Source organism: Pleurodeles waltl, chromosome 7, assembly GCF_031143425.1.
Source record: "Pleurodeles waltl isolate 20211129_DDA chromosome 7, aPleWal1.hap1.20221129, whole genome shotgun sequence".
NCBI classification, from domain to species: Eukaryota; Metazoa; Chordata; class Amphibia; order Caudata; family Salamandridae; genus Pleurodeles; species Pleurodeles waltl.
Genome location: NC_090446.1, coordinates 324,296,111 through 324,314,584, shown reverse-complemented (window position 1 = coordinate 324,314,584; position 18,474 = coordinate 324,296,111). Strand labels below are relative to the sequence as shown.

Here is an 18,474-nt window from a genome sequence, read left to right as displayed (position 1 = left end):
TCATCCTCTACAACCAACCAAAGACTGTCCATGAGATACTTAAAGATTGTATGAAATTGGATCCCTGGACAAATTTACCCCTGAGAATGGTTTCAGGGTCTGGAAGAATATTCTGGGATAGACAAAAGGAGATAGAAGATGGCAAAGACGCTCTATAAAAACCCATAAGAAATGTGTGAGGGGGTCTGAACATGTTACGGCACCTAATCCCTATCTGAAAATTCCCAGAACATTTGAGAATATTAGAGCGAGAGAGCGGAAACTATTGCCATTAACTGTTCAAAAGGAACAAGAAGACTAGCTGTGTGAGGATGAGTTCTGAGGTATTTGCCAAAGCTGTCCTCTCTTTTCTATGTATGATGCTTTTGCAAGTAAACACTTTTTATCTTCCATCTTAATCATGTAGAGACAATTGAACATTGAAACCATGGAAAGTAAGACTCAAATATTGAACCTTTAAAAAAAAAAACGTATCTTTATTAAATGACCTCACAGCAATTTACAAGGTTACAGGTATACACTGTCCTTTCAGATTCAAATCAATAGGATCAATTTCCCTTGCCTCCGGGCCAATGATTTGCAACCAGGGAATTAAAACATGAACAATCAACCTAACTGAATTTGGCTGCTAGCAGGTTAATGGCGTATATCTAGTATCAGATTACATGGGGAGGGGGAGTGTGACCATTGATTGAAAGGGTGGTGTCTGTTAACATGTATGCATTCCTGACTGGATTGGGGTGTTTATTCGGTGTCCCCTGTCTTACACCTCCTTTGGGGTGTTGCCTCATCAACCCTATTTCTTCTTTTCCCTTTAGCCTCTGGCTATGGTGGTAGGTGTATTGTGTGTTGAGTGTGCTGTGTGCGGAGAGCTCTGTCAGGGCTTTTTTTCACCAGTCATTATTAGTGTTCCCTTACCCTGTTCTGCCATTCAAGTCCAATTCTGTGTATTGGTGTAAGGATTGATGCACAGTGATCCCCCATGCGTGATTTAAGTGGGTGTGGTGACTCCCTCAGCCACACTAGAGATTTCCTGTGAGTCTGGTGAGTGTCTTGGGAGTGTGGCTAGCTCGTGTTCCCTCAGCTCCAGGCTGTCTAGCATGGAGTTCCATATCTCAAGATAATGCTCTGCATTTTCATCAGAGTGGACCAGTTTAATTCTCTCCTTTCCCCCACTCACGTAAGTCTGCCCACCCCACTTTTCCAGTGTGGAGGACGGGGTTGGGTCCAGTGGACTGTAATGAGGCATTTTGCCAGCCCCAAACCTAACAGAGCAAATTTATACAGCATTTTGGTCCCTTTTTGTGGCATCGGGAGCACACTTAAAAGGCAATGCTTGATTGAGGTTTCTATCTACACACCTGTAACCTCATGTATCACATTTACCGCATCAGTCCACTAGTTTTTTTAATTTTATGCAGTCCCACATCATGTGGAGGAACATTGCCGGGTCAACCCCTGTAGGAGGCTGGACTGGCTTGTAGTGAGTACCAAGGGGTACTTACACCTTGCACCTGGCCCAGTTATCCCTTATTAGTGTATAGGGTGTCTAGCAGCTTAGGCTGATAGATAAAGGTAGCTTAGCAGAGCAGCTTAGGCTGAACTAGGAGACGAGTGAAGCTCCTACAGTACCACTAGTGTCATATGCACAATATCATAAGAAAACACAATACACAGATATACTAAAAATAAAGGTACTTTATTTTTATGACAATATGCCAAAGTATCTCAGTGAGTACCCTCAGTATGAGGATAGCAAATATACACAAGATATATGTATACAATACCAAAAATATGCAGTATAGTATTAGAAAACAGTGCAAACAATGTATAGTTACAATAGGATGCAATGGGGACACATAGGGATAGGGGCAACACAAACCATATACTCCAAAAGTGGAATGCGAACCACGAATGGACCCCAAACCTATGTGACCTTGTAGAGGGTCGCTGGGACTGTAAGAAAACAGTGAGGGTTAGAAAAATAGCCCACCCCCAGACCCTGAAAAGTGAGTGCAAAGTGCACTAAAGTTCCCCAAAGAGCACAGAAGTCGTGATAGGGGAATTCTGCAGGAAAGACACAAATCAGCAATGCAACAACGATGGGTTTCCAAACGAGGGTACCTGTGGAACAAGGGGACCAAGTCCAAAAGTCACAAGCAAGTCGGAGATGGGCAGATGCCCAGGAAATGCCAGCTGTGGGTGCAAAGAAGCTGCTACTGGACAGTAGAAGCTGAAGATTCTGTAGGAACGACAAAGGCTAGAGACTTCCCCTTTGGAGGATGGATGCCCCACGCCGTGGAGAGTCGTGCAGAAGTGTTTTCCTGAAGAAAGACCGCAAACTAGCTGCAAGCCGTGCGGTTAGGGTTTTTGGATGCTGCTGTGGCCCAGGAGGGACCAGGATGTCGCCAATTGCGTCAGGGGATAGAGGGGGCGCCCGGCAGGACGAGGAGCCCTCTCAGAAGCAGGCAGCACCCGCAAAAGTGCCGAAACAGGCACTACGAAGAGGAGTGAAACAGTGCTCACCCGAAGTTACACAAAGGAGTCCCACGTCGCCGGAGGACAACTCAGGAGGTCGTGCAATGCAGGTTAGAGTGCCGTGGACCCAGGCTTGGCTGTGCACAAAGGATTTCCGCCGGAAGTGCACAGAGGCCGGAGTAGCTGCAAAAGTCGCGGTTCCCAGCAATGCAGTCTGGCGTGGGGAGGCAAGGACTTACCTTCACCAAACTTGGACTGAAGAGTCACTGGACTGTGGGAGTCACTTGGACAGAGTTGCTGGATTCAAGGGCCCTCGCTCGTTGTGCTGAGAGGAGACCCAGGGTACCGGTGATGCAGTTCTTTGGTGCCTGCGGTTGCAGGGGGAAGATTCCGTCGACCCACAGGAGATTTTTTCGGAGCTTCTAGTGCAGAGAGGAGGCAGACTACCCCCACAGCATGCACCACCAGGAAAACAGTCGAGAAGGTGGCAGGATCAGCGTTACAGAGTTGCAGTAGTCGTCTTTGCTACTTTGTTGCAGTTTTGCAGGCTTCCAGCGCGGTCAGCAGTCGATTCCTTGGCAGAAGGTGAAGAGAGAGATGCAGAGGAACTCGGATGAGCTCTTGCATTCGTTATCTAAGGAAATCCCCAAAGCAGAGACCCTAAATAGCCAGAAAAGAGGGTTTGGCTACTTAGGAGAGAAGATAGGCTAGCAACACCTGAAGGAGCCTATCAGAAGGAGTCTCTGACGTCACCTGCTGGCCCTGGCCATTCAGAGCAGTCCAGTGTGCCAGCAGCACCTCTGTTTCCAAGATGGCAGAGGTCTGGAGCACACTGGAGGAGCTCTGGGCACCTCCCAGGGGAGGTGCAGGTCAGGGGAGTGGTCACTCCCCTTTCCTTTGTCCAGTTTCGTGCCAGAGCAGGGCTGAGGGGTCCCTGAACCGGTGTAGACTGGCTTATGCAGAAATGGGCACCATGTGTGCCCATGAAAGCATTTCCAGAGGCTGGGGGAGGCTACTCCTCCCCTGCCTTCACACCATTTTCCAAAGGGAGAGGGTGTAACACCCTGTCTCTGAGGAAGTCCTTTGTTCTGCCTTCCTGGGCCAAGCCTGGCTGGACCCCAGGAGTGCAGAAACCTGTCTGAGGGGTTGGCAGCAGCAGCAGCTGCAGTAAAACCCCTGAAAAGGCAGTTTGGCAGTACCCGGGTCTGTGCTACAGACCCGTGGGATCATGGGATTGTGCCAACAATGCCAAGATGGCATAGAGGGGGCAATTCCATGATCTTAGACATGTTACATGGCTATATTCGGAGTTACCATTGTGAAGCTACACATAGGTAGTGACCTATATGTAGTGCACGTGTGTAATGGTGTCCCCGCACTCACAAAGTACGGGTAATTGGCCCTGAACAATGTGGGGGCACCTTGGCTAGTGCCAGGGTGCCCACACACTAAGTAACTTAGCACCCAACCTTTACCAGGTAAAGGTTAGACATATAGGTGACTTATAAGTTACTTAAGTGCAGTGTAAAATGGCTGTGAAATAACGTGGACGTTATTTCACTCAGGCTGCAGTGGCAGGCCTGTGTAAGAATTGTCAGAGCTCTCTATGGGTGGCAAAAGAAATGCTGCAGCCCATAGGGATCTCCTGGTACCCCAATACCCTGGGTTCCTCAGTACCATATACTAGGGAATTATAAGGGTGTTCCAGTATGCCAATGTAAATTGGTAAAATTGGTCACTAGCCTGTGACAATTTGTAAAGAGAGAGCATAACCACTGAGGTTCTGATTAGCAGAGCCTCAGTGAGACAGTTAGGCATCACACAGGGAACACATACCTATAGGTCACAAACTTATGAGTGAAAACCCTATGTCCTGACTAGCAGGGTCCCAGTGACACATAACAAACATACTGAACACATAGGGTTTTCACTATGAGCACTGGGCTCTGGCTAGCAGGATCCCAGTGAGACAGTGAAAACACCCTGACATACACTCACAAACAGGCCAAAAGTGGGGGTAACAAGGCTAGAAAGAGGCTACTTTCTCACAACCCCACAGCGAGGGCACCCAGATGACTGTGTTCTGTAAATCTTTTGTAGTCTCTGGAGAGTGAGGTATGTGCAATATAGGTAGTGCAACTTGATAAGTTTAGACGGAACATTACTTGTAACTTCTCACACTTTTGAAAACACTTAATGCCACTCCGTATCTGTGAGGGGGAGTGGTAATCCCCCTGACCACCTGTCTTGAATCAGTGTCAAGTTTAATTTGTGATCCAGTTTCAGGGCCTTGTACATGAGGGATATCATTCCTCTAGTGGAGCCAGGGTCTAATAGGAGCTGTAGTGTACGAGATTCCCCATGCTCTACAGGAAAGGGGGCCATCTCTCGGGGTCTACAAGAGATTTTGACATATTGCTGGATTTGGTGGGGTGGTGGCTGAAACCCCTCTAGGGCTTCATCTGTGATGAGAAAAAGACCTGTTTTAATACAGTTCTACAGCTGTGAGCAACCCCTAGAGTACTAGTGTGATAAATTGATCACTGCCTGTATCTTCTTAACACCTGACATTCACATCAGCATTAGTAGTTTTGTGTAAGGGGTTCTGTGGAGCACCAACATGACACCGGTTCCCAAACCTCAGTGACCTGGCGTAGTATAAACAGGGGCATCAATCACCACTCCTCTTCAAATACCTGACGAGAGGGGGCAATCTGCTTCACCGTCCCAGTTTACCAGGAAGGTTTATTTCTCTGTCAGGCCTTCTGTACACCATTGTGCCGCATACTGCAATATTCCAGCAAGATAATACATCTGCAGGTGAGGTATGCCCAGACCCCCTTGCTCCATATCTAGTTTTAGCCTGTCTAATTTTACCCTGCTCCGGTGGTCTGCCCATACCGGGGAAATCAGGAGGCTGTTTAGTTTGCTGAATGCGACCTGTGGAACGTGGCACACAGAGTTTTGCAAAAAATAAAAGCAACAAGGGAGGAGTACTATTCTACTTAGTGATGCTCTCCCATAATGGAGTCCGGGAGTCAATTCTAAAAGTGAATTGAGGTCTTGAGGCGTGTGAGCACAGCTCCCATATTTAAAGTATAATTATCAGGGTCAGTGTTAGCCAACTGTATGCCCAAATAGTGAAAACGGTTGTGCTCCCAGGTAAGTTACATCTGGGGCAGAGCAGAGGCATCTGTTTCCACCAGACTCACCAGGGGAAATAGAACATTTTTCTGCTGGCTGATGTGTAGACTGGAGATCTCACCGAATGCTGACATGATTTTCATCAGCGCGGGTACTGTTTATTCTGGGTGGCTAATATAGAGAAGCACATCTTCCGGGTACAGGGAGACTATGTGTGTTCAGCCATCCACCTCAATACTCTAACAGACCATGAGGGAAGCCCTGTCTCATCCCTCTCACAGTAGATATGGTTTTGGAAACTATGGTGCCATTGTGAACATGCACCATCGGGTGGGCATAAAGGAGCAGTCCCATAAAATAAATACAAGGGCCTAGTCCCATCCTCTCAACACAGCCCTGAGGTACTCACACCCCAGAGTGTTGAAGGCTTTTTCGATATCTAGTGTGATCACTACTGCTCGAGCCTCCGTTCCTGATGTCGAGTGGAGTACGTGAGAGAGTCTCCGTAGTTTCATGTGTGCCCCCCTGCCTGGCATGAGACCACACCAACCATATTCCCGACCACCTTCGTGAGTTGCTCCAGCTGAAGGTCTTCCTCGAGACCTTTGCTCTGCACCTCAGTTAGATGTAGGAGTTCTAAGTCTATCAGGAATTCTTGAAGCACATGTGGGGGTCAGCACAGTGGATGCCAGCCAAATGTTCTTTTAACAGTGCATTAATCCTAGCCTGAATAGACACTATCAGAGTGCCTCAAGGACAGGATAATGGGAGGTCGATGTTTCCATAACAGCACAACACCAACAGCCTCTCAGATTTATCCAGTCCAGTTTATCCCAGATGTCTCCAACTCTGTCATGAACCTGTGTCAAGGAGTCATTGCAACCCTCTGGCACAGTGTGTGACTGCTGTAGTTTTGCCAGAGTTTCCTCGCATCTGTGAGGTCCTTTTCCAGCAATCATCTTATGCCATCAAGTCTAAAGATACTTTCCTGCAGATGACCACCTTTAATGCATCCCATTCCAATCCCCTCTCTCCCGTGGACAACCAATTTGTCTCAAAGAACTGGGTTGGCACATTGCAGAGTTGATCTGGGAATAGTGCATCTTTCAGAGTCTCTGGTCATAGCCCTCACAAGGGTACCTGCAGATGCACTCCACCCACTCCCCATTCCAGTATCACCAGAGTGCGGTCCAAAAGAAAACAGCTCATGGTCTGGATTTTAGCAATCGTCAGTGCCAGTTCAGATTATACCAAGAATCTGTCCTGGTGACTGAAGCCCCTTGGGCTGGGGTGTGACATGTGTATTCTTGTGCCTCTGGATGCATTGCCTACCACGTGTCGATGCAGTGTACGAAGTCCATCACTGTATGTGGGTCATATGTGGTTTGGTGTGTAGTTGTGGGGGTTGTCTATCTTAGCTACCATCTAGAAAACAATTAAAATAACCGACCCACAATAGAGGTGTGCCTATGTATGGGATAAATTATTTCCCCAGTTCCAGGAAGAAATCACTGTTGTCTATATTTGAGGCATATACATTCAGTAGGCATATTTCCGTACCATTCAGTAGGCTGTGTACCAGCAGGTACCTGCCATTGACATCGGCCTGAAATACCCAAACTTAGAATGGGACTTGTGGTGCCATCCCAACAAAAACTCCCCTTAGCATAGGTTGAATATGTGGCAGAATACAGATGGCCCTTCTATTTCTTCTGTAATTTGTGCACCTCGTCTTCTGATCAGTGCGTTTCTTTGAGCAGCACCACCTGAACTCTGTGCCTGCGAAGGTTAGTCTGTACCCTGTAATGTTTGAAATAGGAGTTCAGCCCCAGTGAATTCCATGCTATGAATCTAAAGGAGGTCAGCATTGTGGGTCACACCTCCCATGTCTCCTGTTACGTCCCCATCTGAAAGTCTCTTCTGCCACCGCTGCAACATGTAAAAAACAAAGCTGCAAATGGAACCCACCCACTCACTGGGTAAACTCCAAAGAATCAACATTTGCATTCCCACTCGTTGAGAATTCCTCACTTCCCGCCCCACAATTTAACAAATACCCATAAAATTTCAAAATGCAACCCTAATTAAGAAAATTATCAATATGTCAATCATAAGCCCTGATAACTTATCATGCACTAAATCATGCAGCAGTCACACCGTAACATTCACTCTAATGCAGCCTAAAAATTATCCTCTCCCAATCATGTCAACCAATGAGCACCAGTGTGGGGTTGGGCATCTGGGCACCATCATATATAACTGGGCCCTGCCAAGTCCCCCAACATCAGGCCATTTACTCGTACACGTTTTCACTGACACACCTATCGCTCAGTGAATTTGTCACACAAACTATTTCAGTCACACATTAACTCAGCTCGCTTCACTAAACATCGCATGCCAAGGCCATGGTTCACAATGGGGAGATGGCCAACCTATTTACTACGCATCCATCCACAGCATACAACTAGCAAAACAGCCATTAAATAAATCTGAGAGTTCATCTAGTAAGTCAAGGGGGCTCAAGTCCTTTCTGTAAATCTGACATCACATTAGAGAGAGGTCTCCCCTTCAAGTCCAAAGCAAGCATCAGTGGGCACAGTAGGCAGTGGTTCGAGGTAATTCTCAAAGTTCTCAGGATTCATCTCTCACTGGAGTGTCCTCCAAGGCAGCCGGTATGCAGCTGTCTTAGTTGAAGCAGGTCACGCCCTCCACCAGCTTCCTTGTTTCCTCACACTCAGATCACTGCCTTCCCATGTCCAGGGTGCCATCTTCTCGGGCTACCATCCTCTAGCAGAATCGGGAGGCCGCTCTTCTGCACCGGCCTCTCCTGTGAGCTGGTCGCGGTTGATGAGTTTCAGGTCGGTCGGTCTCTGGTACCCCAGAGAGTCTGTGTAGGTATCCTGTCAGCCCCTTCCACTTCCAAACAGTCCCACACTTCCTCTGGGCTAGTAAAAAAAAATGTGTGTGGTTAGCATAGAGCACTTTCAGTTTGGCCGGATAGAGGACTGTGTAGCTGATACCCATAGCTCTGAGTTTCTGCTTTACTCTCCCAAAGGTTATCCACAGTTGTTGCACTTGCTTGGTGTACTCTGAAAATATTTATATGTTGCCCTCACAGGTGGCTCTGGGGTAAGGGGCTGTGGGCCCTCTCAACAACAAACACCAAAGATAGGGCCACCTCCAGGTGGGTCTTCATAATCCATTGTTCCATAAAATGTTCAGGGTCATGGCCCTCCATCCCCCTCTGAGAAGCCTACAAAGCAGAGATTGTATCTCCTGGAATGTCCTTGTACTACCTGGACTGTAACTAGCTTCCTCTGCTAAGAGCCCCACTTCTATAAATACTTACCAGTTGCTCGGTAACGGTACTAAAAGAGGGACTGTAACTTTTGGGAAGTTCTGCTTTACTTTGGTCAAGCTGTGCTCACAGAATGACCTGACATATGGACAACACCCGACTCCTTCCATGGAGAGACCCACTCACTGCCACACTTACCATGGAGCTGAGTGTGTCCTGAACCGAGTGAGTCCATCATAAATACAGTACTTGCACAACATCTAATAAAATGAGACCCAATCACTTAACTAGACAAGACGGGAGCAAACATAAAGTGCCCACCAGTCCAAAGATATTTACCTCAAGCTAAGCGCCATATAAAAAGTACCCTCAGCTGACCCCTTGTGCAGAGATTCTCCCTTTTTAAATAGGATAAAATGCTTGAAGAAAGACCTTCCTGAACTAGATCTCTCACATTGCTGTTTGTGAGGAGCAAGCTTGATGGGTCTCTTTCCTTTTTCACTCCAGGGAAGGGGTTGGAGTAGAATAAAGATAGATATTTTTTTTGCTTGTTCACGTGGTGCCTGGAGGTGGGGAAGGTCGTTAGACCACCTCATTTAGTAAGGACTGGTGTGAAGTAGAATTGAAGTTATAACGTATGAGTCCAAATATGTGCAAAGTGAGTGGATGGAGAAGTGACCGAGTGATACATCAAATTAAATCTGGAAGTCAGAATTTATAGACAATGTAATCTTTTGCAGATTTGGAATCCTTGGTTAACATCTTTCGAATTATGTTGTTTTATTCTCGAGCCAAAGATGTCCAAAAAGTGCCTAAATGAATATTATGTTTCTGCTAAATACTAAAATGTAACCACAAAATGCCCTATCACCATTTGCTAAACACTTTATTATTTCAATTGAATTCTTTTCAACTCAAAACAAATCAAATCACATCAGCTCAGGCGGGTAGATATAGTCATCTTTCAAGATTCATTAAAGGTTAATTTGAGTCCATTATAATTTCATTAAAATCATTTTTCTCAGTAAATTGTGTAACTTGGAATGAAACACGCACATCATCAGTGTCCTCCAATCTAGGTGGCTCATGATGAAAATTCTCTGCCTGTCCTTTCCGCCTGTCGTGTATTTATTTGTGGAATTTCCGTTGCCGTTGCCTGTTTGCCACAGAACTTTACAAAATGTAAGTTACATTGCACATATACTTTGGGATCAGATGAAAAAAGCAACGAACAGCAAAACTCAGAAGAAATCAGAAGTAATAGCAAGATGCAGGGGAAAAAATAAATCAATAGCACTTCATTTAACAGGACACAGTCATAATCACTTTATAAAGCATAGAAATGCAAGTTCTGCTACTGGTCTTTACCATTTCCTTTCAAAACGAGGAAGGAACGCTAATTTAGCAGCTCAAGTCAAAGAGAAGAGCACATGGACCAGTCGAGACAGGACTGGCCATTCAGCCACTCTGGCATTTTCTATTCTTGGAAGCTGCTTTCAAAGCAGGCTGAGCGACAATGACGAAATGGCCCCTTCTAATCACAACCTACTTTCTGATGCGCTGCTTTGAACATTTTCCCAGGCTCGTGTGCTCCAGTGCGACCTTGAGAATAATGGCAGGCCCCTCAGTTGTTAAAAACGTGGGGCCTGATTCAGAGTTTGCTTGGCAGGTTTCTTCATCACAAATGTAACTGATATCATACTTGACTTAAGTGACTTAGAATATAATACATGTATAATTAAGTGGGTGGGATATATCTCACATATGTGATGAAGCAACATGTGCACAAAACTCTAAATCAGAGTCGTAGTTCACAGGGTGTACAAATGTTTGAAATCAGATCGTTCTAATGAAGGCAATGATTAACTTTTCTCTAAATAATTTTTAAAATTGAGAAAAATTATTGATTGATTGATATATTTTGAAGCATTCAATTAACTCTTCTTTTCTAACAAGTCTCATTTATTTTTTCTCTCCATTGGTAGATCCAGTTCACGGGCCCCAGACAGTTGATGTGGTGGAGATCCGCTCCCGGCAGTTGACCCTGCAGTGGGAGCCGTTTGGATATGCGGTGACCCGGTGTCACAGCTACAACCTGACAGTGCAGTATCAATATGTCTTCAATCAACAGAGGTTTGAAGCTGAGGAGATCATACAGACATCTTCTCACTACACCCTGAGGGGATTGCGTCCATTTATGACCATCCGTGTCAGGCTGGTGCTGTCCAATCCGGAAGGGAAAATGGAAAGTGAGGAGCTCGTGGTCCAGACAGAGGAAGATGGTGAGACCTAAACCTACATTTTCTATAATTCCCTTATGAAGCATTTCAGAAGCAATTCCCATGAATACTTACTAGGATGTTTAACCACTTTAATTCACCCTTTCAAGTTTTCACCTATACCCTTGCAACACTTCACATATTCTGCCTCTGCTGTGTGAAATTCCCCCACTGGCCACCTATTGTGTTCTTCATTCACTTAAGCCACTATTTCCATACAAGTGACTTCGACCACTATGCCCTTAATATTTATTTTGACTATCCAAGTATTTCACTGTCTCTGCTTCACAAATGACCTTCACCCATGAGCCCCTACTATATATTCCACCTACTGGGCACCTTCCATCAAATCTCCAGTGTCCTTTTTATGTTTCCACCATCCATCTTAGCATTTACTGCAGGCACTATGCCCCTGCCATATACTCCACCCACAGTGCCCCAATTGTGCACGCTTTCCACTGTGTGGTTACCATGTACTGCAGACATCATGCCCCTGTCATTTCCTTCATGCACCATTCTTCTCCAGAGTACTTCTGTCTTTTTGGACTTACACATTCTATTCTCATCTAACTGCCCTTCAGTCAGAGTGATGGTGTTCTATGACCCTTTTCTTCACTCACTTTTTACGTTATTATACTGGACTGATGCTCCTGTTGGTTTGTTTTACTCTCCCTTCAACTCTTCTATCGTTCTATATTTCTGTGCTTTACTCTGGGCTTGGCCCATTTCAATTCACTATCATTCTGGATACACTTGCAAGTGCCTGCTCGCATTAAAACTACACCTATAGAGATGCTCCACAGTACACCAAAAGCAAAATATAACTTTGCACCCAGAGACACGTCCTGCTCTGATCAAGGAAAACCTTATATCGGTATGGGTTATGTGTGTTAATGTATACTATAAGAGGAATTCGAAAAATTACTGCAGACTAGCAGCAGCCTAATTGTTGCTTTTTATTCAGCTATTCATGCTCTTCCTCCACTGTGGAATTTCCTGCTCCAGGATGCTCCTGAGAAAGACATCAGTGAATGTAAATGGCACTGTAAAAGAGTGAACCCTTCCATCAAAACTGGTAGATGGCAGGGAGAGCAGAGAAGACATTGCAGGGTGGTAGGCGGCCAAGAAGTGTACACGCCTAGCCCAAGCAGGCATATTGGCCAAACCTAGAAATATTAGGGTCCTTAGATTCAGGTTACATAACAGCTTCAGCAGATTGGCCTCCCTGGGTGAGAGGCAGGGAATCTGTATGTGGAGGCATTGTAGGTGCAAAATGGGAGAACGAGGTGGACATTTAATGAGTGGCACTACTCTCACCATTACCTTAGGTGGCCCCTATTTTTTTTTTTTTTAATTAAGGGTTATACTGGCTATTTGTAGTTTAAAAACAAATTATGCACAGTTGTGATCTGGCTGGCTTTGCAAAATGCACATACCTGGCTACATCTTGAAAGGAAGTACTCTTCTGACAGCTATTCCCACTGGGACAATCTGCTGCTGACGAGCATCCACACCAATACCTGCTACATCAGTCTCAAATAAAAACGTTTTGAAATCCCTCTTCCATTCATTTCAACCACAGGTAAGTGACTGAGATGAATTAGTAGGGATGTTCTATCAATATATTCATTCATCTGCTACACAATCCCACCAAGGCACTTATTTTCACTCACAGAGATGTTTGTTCAGCGCATGCTTAAACTCGATTTCTGCCTCTGTGTGCCTGCGCTTATCTTCCCACTGGCCTTTAGTCTCATTGTCATACAATTAGCCTGAGTGAAATAGTAATTATGCTGACAACATTTTTGTAGTTCACAAATTTCGAGCTGTACAAAATGCATGAAATTTCTTGACTTTCATAATTCACAATTTGACTCAATTTTTTCACACACGAGTCTCTTTCATCCTGAAAATGCCAAGAAACATTGTTATTGTCCAATACTTTTTAAGCGACGTTTGCGCTCCAGTGACGAACGTCACGTGAGATAGTGGCAAACCACATCTTCCTGTAAGAGTGTAGTTTCGCAAAACAAAAGACAGGAGATTTTGCACATCCTTGCCAACTATCTCTGGCACAACTCTGAGCTCTTGCTACACATTGCTTCACTTTACTCCGGCCTTCAATGAATCTCTTCCAGTCTGCCCTCACAATGAGCTGCCTTTGGTCCTTTAGCCATTCAATAATTATCCTGCACTATACACCAGGGCTGGTGAAATTATGTTTGCCCTTCTATTCTGTGGCAGCCGATCTGCGAAAGTGGCGCAGCGTAACACATGCCGCGAATTTCAGCAAGTGAGTGTGCTCGACTACCTCGCTTAATTTGCTGACAAGTCACATGCAATGAAACGGCGTTCATCAGTTACTGAACGCGTTCATTGTGTACTGTAATGACTGTCCTAAGGAAAGCTGCAGGCTTGACAGCTCAAAGGCCATTTTGAGAAAATGAGGGCATATTTGTACATTTTAGCACAAATTTCTGAAAAAAATCTTAAAGCCGTAAGTGATGCAGACCGATCAGTACAACCAATTTCATAAGGCATACCAATATTGTAGGACTGGTATTTTTCCTAGGCTAGGCAACCTGCTCCTATGGATGGTACCAAAATGCCAACAATTATTATTGCAATGTAAAACCCCAACGTTTAGCGTAGGTTTAACACTATCCCCCTATGGGGAGCTAGGGGGGCAGTGAAACTAAAATGCTAACAGTTGCCATCATTATGCCATAGTCAGTACACCTACATTCATAGAAAAGCATTCTTACACACATAGTTGCTCACACATGCACGCTGAAATGCATCCAGACAAGTTGTAATTGGAGAGAAGAGAGGCCAAAGGGAGCAGGGACAGTACTGGTGCATCCGGAGAGAGCCTCAATTACATGATCACAAGAAGACTAGGTCCCCTCCACCTGTACTGAAGCTGCTTGACCACTTTGATGCTCTTCCAAACTTTCTTAGCAGAAGCACCCCAGAATCAATGTGACCCAACTAATATCAACCTATAACTCCCTGACCAACCTGTTCAACCTTTAGTCAGTGGTCCATGTGCACACTGCAGCCTGCAGTACCTAACAAGCCAGATCCAGGGTCAGACTAGGATATAAATTAGGCCTGAGCACCAAAATAAAAGAGGCATCCATTAGTCAATTAGGTAGTTAAAAACAGTGCTCCCCGTTTATAAAAACACACCCTACAAATGTTTTGCATGTTATGAAAGTCTGTATGGGTTTGAGCTTGCTGTAGACAATGTTTGTGGTAATATATGTGTGAAATCACAGTAAAAAAATGGCCCACCAGACCAAAAAACAAACTCAATAACTATCAATTGATGTCTCACACACTGAACTGTAAGACCAGCCTTGAGGCATTGCCTGATTTCCTATAGGCCAATCCACTGACCTGCAGACCAGCCTGACAGGCACTGCCTGATTGCCCTGTAGGTCAGCTAGACCCTGGCCAGATCTACATTTTCACATGTCTTTCATCTCCTGTAAGAGATGAAGATCCTAAAGGTCTCTCAACCCCTCTATAACCAGTATCTAGATTGCAGCAACCCCTGGCTCCAACCTACTTCCTACCCTTCCCTCCAGCAAACCACCAGTGGATGGTATACAGCAAACCTTTGGGACATTCTTAGTTATTTCCTATCCTTCGGACCGGCATAAAACAGCTCTGGAAATCGTCAGCATCATTTCTGCAAGGACTACATTGAGGATCTTTATATTTAATTGACCCTTTTAGCGGTGCGTGTTTCCAACAGCTGCCAATACATTTGTGATCTTCTCTCTTAATGAGTATTGTCTGCAGCAATGCCCAGGATATTTCTACCATGCCAAGATTATCAGCTTGCACACAGTGTCGGCTGGTGACAATATTCAGTGGTGGAATGGCAAGCTGCAACTGGGAGACACCAACAGTGTCTTTAGGCTCAGTGCCAGAGCTCTCAACCGTGGTTTGTTATAAACAGTGTTTATAACAAGCCATGACTGAGCTCTCTGGAGATGAGGCTGAAGGCAGTGCAAGTTTCTCATACTGCCTATCAGTCCTCCTTACATGCCCTCCTCTACCCACTGCTCAATGAAGAGGCCGGGATACGCGTCAATGCTGTGTCTTGAATCACTGACATGCTACACCGTGAAGCTTTGTAAGGTGATAACTGTCTATTTCCTTGTAGGTTCCTTTCAGAGCCTATTGGGAGGTGTCTGGCTCCCATTAGCTTTTAATATCACCACAATAAGGCATGGCTGACATTTTTTATCTTTATATGATTTGTACTTTTTTCTCACTTTTATTTTAATTACTTTTTAGTTACTAGTATTCTGTTTTTTCAGAAGAGACTACCTGGCTTGACGAAGCTGCATTAAACCTAATTCCAGTAATGAGCGTTAGAATCAAAAGACATAGAAAGCCTGCACTCTAGTTTTCTGATGGGCTTAAAATGGCCAAACAGAATTCCAGAAGACATGAAAGGAGATGGGGAGTAGATTACTCCCCCTTGGAAAAAGATTGTTATAAAAATGCTTAGCTACTTATAAGTCCTCAATTTGTTCTACTAAATCTGACTATTTTACTGATAAAATAAATTCCGCTGCTAACTCATCCAAGGAGTTATTTATTTTGGTCTGAAAACTGCCTTCAGATACCTCTAACATCACCAACAACGTTAGTCAGTCCTTCTGTAACATAGTGGTGGATGCTTTCCTCCATAAGGTGGAAGATGTTTACTCTAAGTTTGTCATTATGTCTTGTACTACTCAACCAACAAATAACAATGTTGTTCACAATAGGCTTATCAATACCTTGAATTGTTTTTTTCCTTCCTCCGTGGATGAGGTTTTCTTGGCACTTTAAACAGCAAAATCGGATTTGCCTAATGATCCCTGTCTACCTATAGTGGCATGCAAAATGTCGGAGTCGCTTACCCACGTCATTATGGATGTTTGTCACACTATGTGTAATTTAGGCATGTTTCCAACTATGTGGAAGAAGGCATCTGTACTGCCTCTTATTAGGAAACCCTCCATGGATCCACTTGATCCCAGCAGCTACTGTCCCATAGCCTGTCTACCTTTGCGGACCCATTGACTAAGAATTTGAGTGAAGACCTTCCTACCTTTTGTGACAGAGCTGTAAGCAATGAACAAAGAAGTAGACACCCAAAACGGCTTGGTGCTGTCCAAATAAACCAGAAAGGCTCTGCTGACATCGAGAGTGGAAGGGATGTTAGAAGAAGAATCCACAAAAAATGGTAAAATTACGTCCTGAGTCAAATGAAAGGAAAAAGCCACTTTAGGAACAAAATAAGGGTCGGGGAGACACACCACCCATTCAGGAAAGAACTTCAGATAAGGAAAAAATGCCATGAGAGCTCTGATCTTGCCAAGGTGTCTCGCAGAAGTAATGACCCCCAAGAAAACCACTTTAGCAGAACAGCATACCAAATCTGCTTCCTCCAAATGCTCAAATGGAGCACTCTGCAACCACCCGAGAACTAGAGCCAACTCCTAAGAAGGAACCTCCTTCCAAAAAGAAGGACACTAAAGTTGGAAACCCCAAAGCAACCTGGAAACCAAAACAAAAATAGTAGAGAAATCATATGAAAAAGACCAGAATGCCTTAATTGCAGCTCACTGAGCGAAAAGAGTACCACGAGTCAGACCTCTGATAAAAAACATCACGCAAGAAGTCAAGAACTTGGAAAGAGTCAGTGGCTATAGGAACCTCAGACCAAGCCAAACACCACTAGGAAAAAGATGTCCACTGTTTCTTATAGGATTTAAGGGTAGACTGCCTATGAGATGATTGAATATCTGAGGTCAACTGAGATGAGAAATTCAGAGATTCCAACCCTAAGTGCTCAAGAGCCAAGCCATCCGATTCAACCTGAGGAGCACTTGAAGAAACAGACATGGAAATTGAGGAGGAGAGGGCCGGCAAGGGAGATGGAGCATCCAACCTTGAGACAGAGCCAAAAGGAGAGGAAACCAAGGTTGTCAGGGCCAATAAGGAAAAATGATGATTACCTGAATTTTGTCCAGTCTGACCTTCTGGAGAACCCGACTTAGGAGGGGAATCGGAAGGAAAGGGTACAGCAGTCTCTGAGACCATGGGACTGACAGGGCATCCACTGCCCACTCCTGAGGGGACTGATTCTACTGTATATGCAAAATCCTGGGCACTGACCATTGTCTGGGGAGGCAAACAGGTCGAGCCAAGGATCCCCAAACCTCTGACAGAGAAAACAGAAGAGAACAAGAGACAGATGGTACTGCACTGAGGAAGGGATGTTCCTGCTGAGGCAGTCTGCCCAAAAATTCAACTCCCCTTGAATGTAACAGTCAGGCCCAGTACAAATTCCTCTGCCCAATGAAATATCAGGGATGCAGTCCGATTTAGGGACCTGTTCTTTGTACCCCCTGTCTATTCAAATATGCCCTTGTCATTTGATTGGCAGTGCAGACCACCATATTAGTGCCTCATAGACTGGCCAGGAACCCCACCAAGGTTTTCCAGGCAGCCATCAGCCCCCTCCAATTCGAGGACTGATGACTCTCCCATGGGGGCCAAGGAGCACTCAGTGCCTGAGAGCCTATCAGCGCCCCGTAGCCTCATATCCTAGCATATGTCGTCACCAGAACAGGAGGCAGCATTTGGAATGGGACACCCTTCACCAGGCTGTCCCAAACTTGCCACCAGGACAGGCTCTGCACAACTTGATCTGTCATGGGAATCAACACATTTTAGCGCTGGAAGCTGGTATTCCAATGGTGTAGGATGTGGTTCACCACAGGCTTTAAATGAAATGTGCCCACACGATCGCTGCTGTGGAGGCTGCCAAGATACCCTGCAACCAACACCTTGCAGAATTTTTTAACGTGTCAACAATGTCTGAACCCCCAACTGAAAGGAAAGCAGTCTGTCCTCTGCGAGGAAAGCTGCACCCAGTCAAGTGTCCAGATGAGCGCTAATGAAAGTCAGTACTTAAAAAGGTGTGAGATGTGACTTGGCCACATTCACCAGAAGACTGAAGTGCTGTAGAGTGGAGAGGACCAGAGCCACATCTTGACTTTCCTTTGAAAAAAAAGGGGGTGGAGGTATTAACCAGTCATCAAGATGAGGATGCAAAGAAACACCCTGCAAATGCAAAACAAAGCAACAAGAGGAGCCAATACCTTGGTGAAGACATGGGGAGGGGTGGTCAGACCAATGGGCAGAACCTGAAACTGGTAATGAAGAGCCTTCACCAAAAACCTCAGGTATAGCTGACTCCCC

General features: G+C 45.2%; 1 protein-coding gene across 1 annotated transcript in view; it reads left to right on the top strand.

Annotated features, from left to right (window-relative positions):
• The window catches only part of PTPRT (protein tyrosine phosphatase receptor type T), a 1,804,620-nt gene that overhangs the window by 1,097,612 nt on the left and 688,534 nt on the right, over positions 1–18,474 (top strand). The window contains exon 8 of the mRNA XM_069243772.1: positions 10,906–11,202. Coding sequence (XP_069099873.1) covers positions 10,906–11,202 — 297 coding nt within the window. The remainder of the gene's footprint in view (positions 1–10,905; positions 11,203–18,474) is intronic.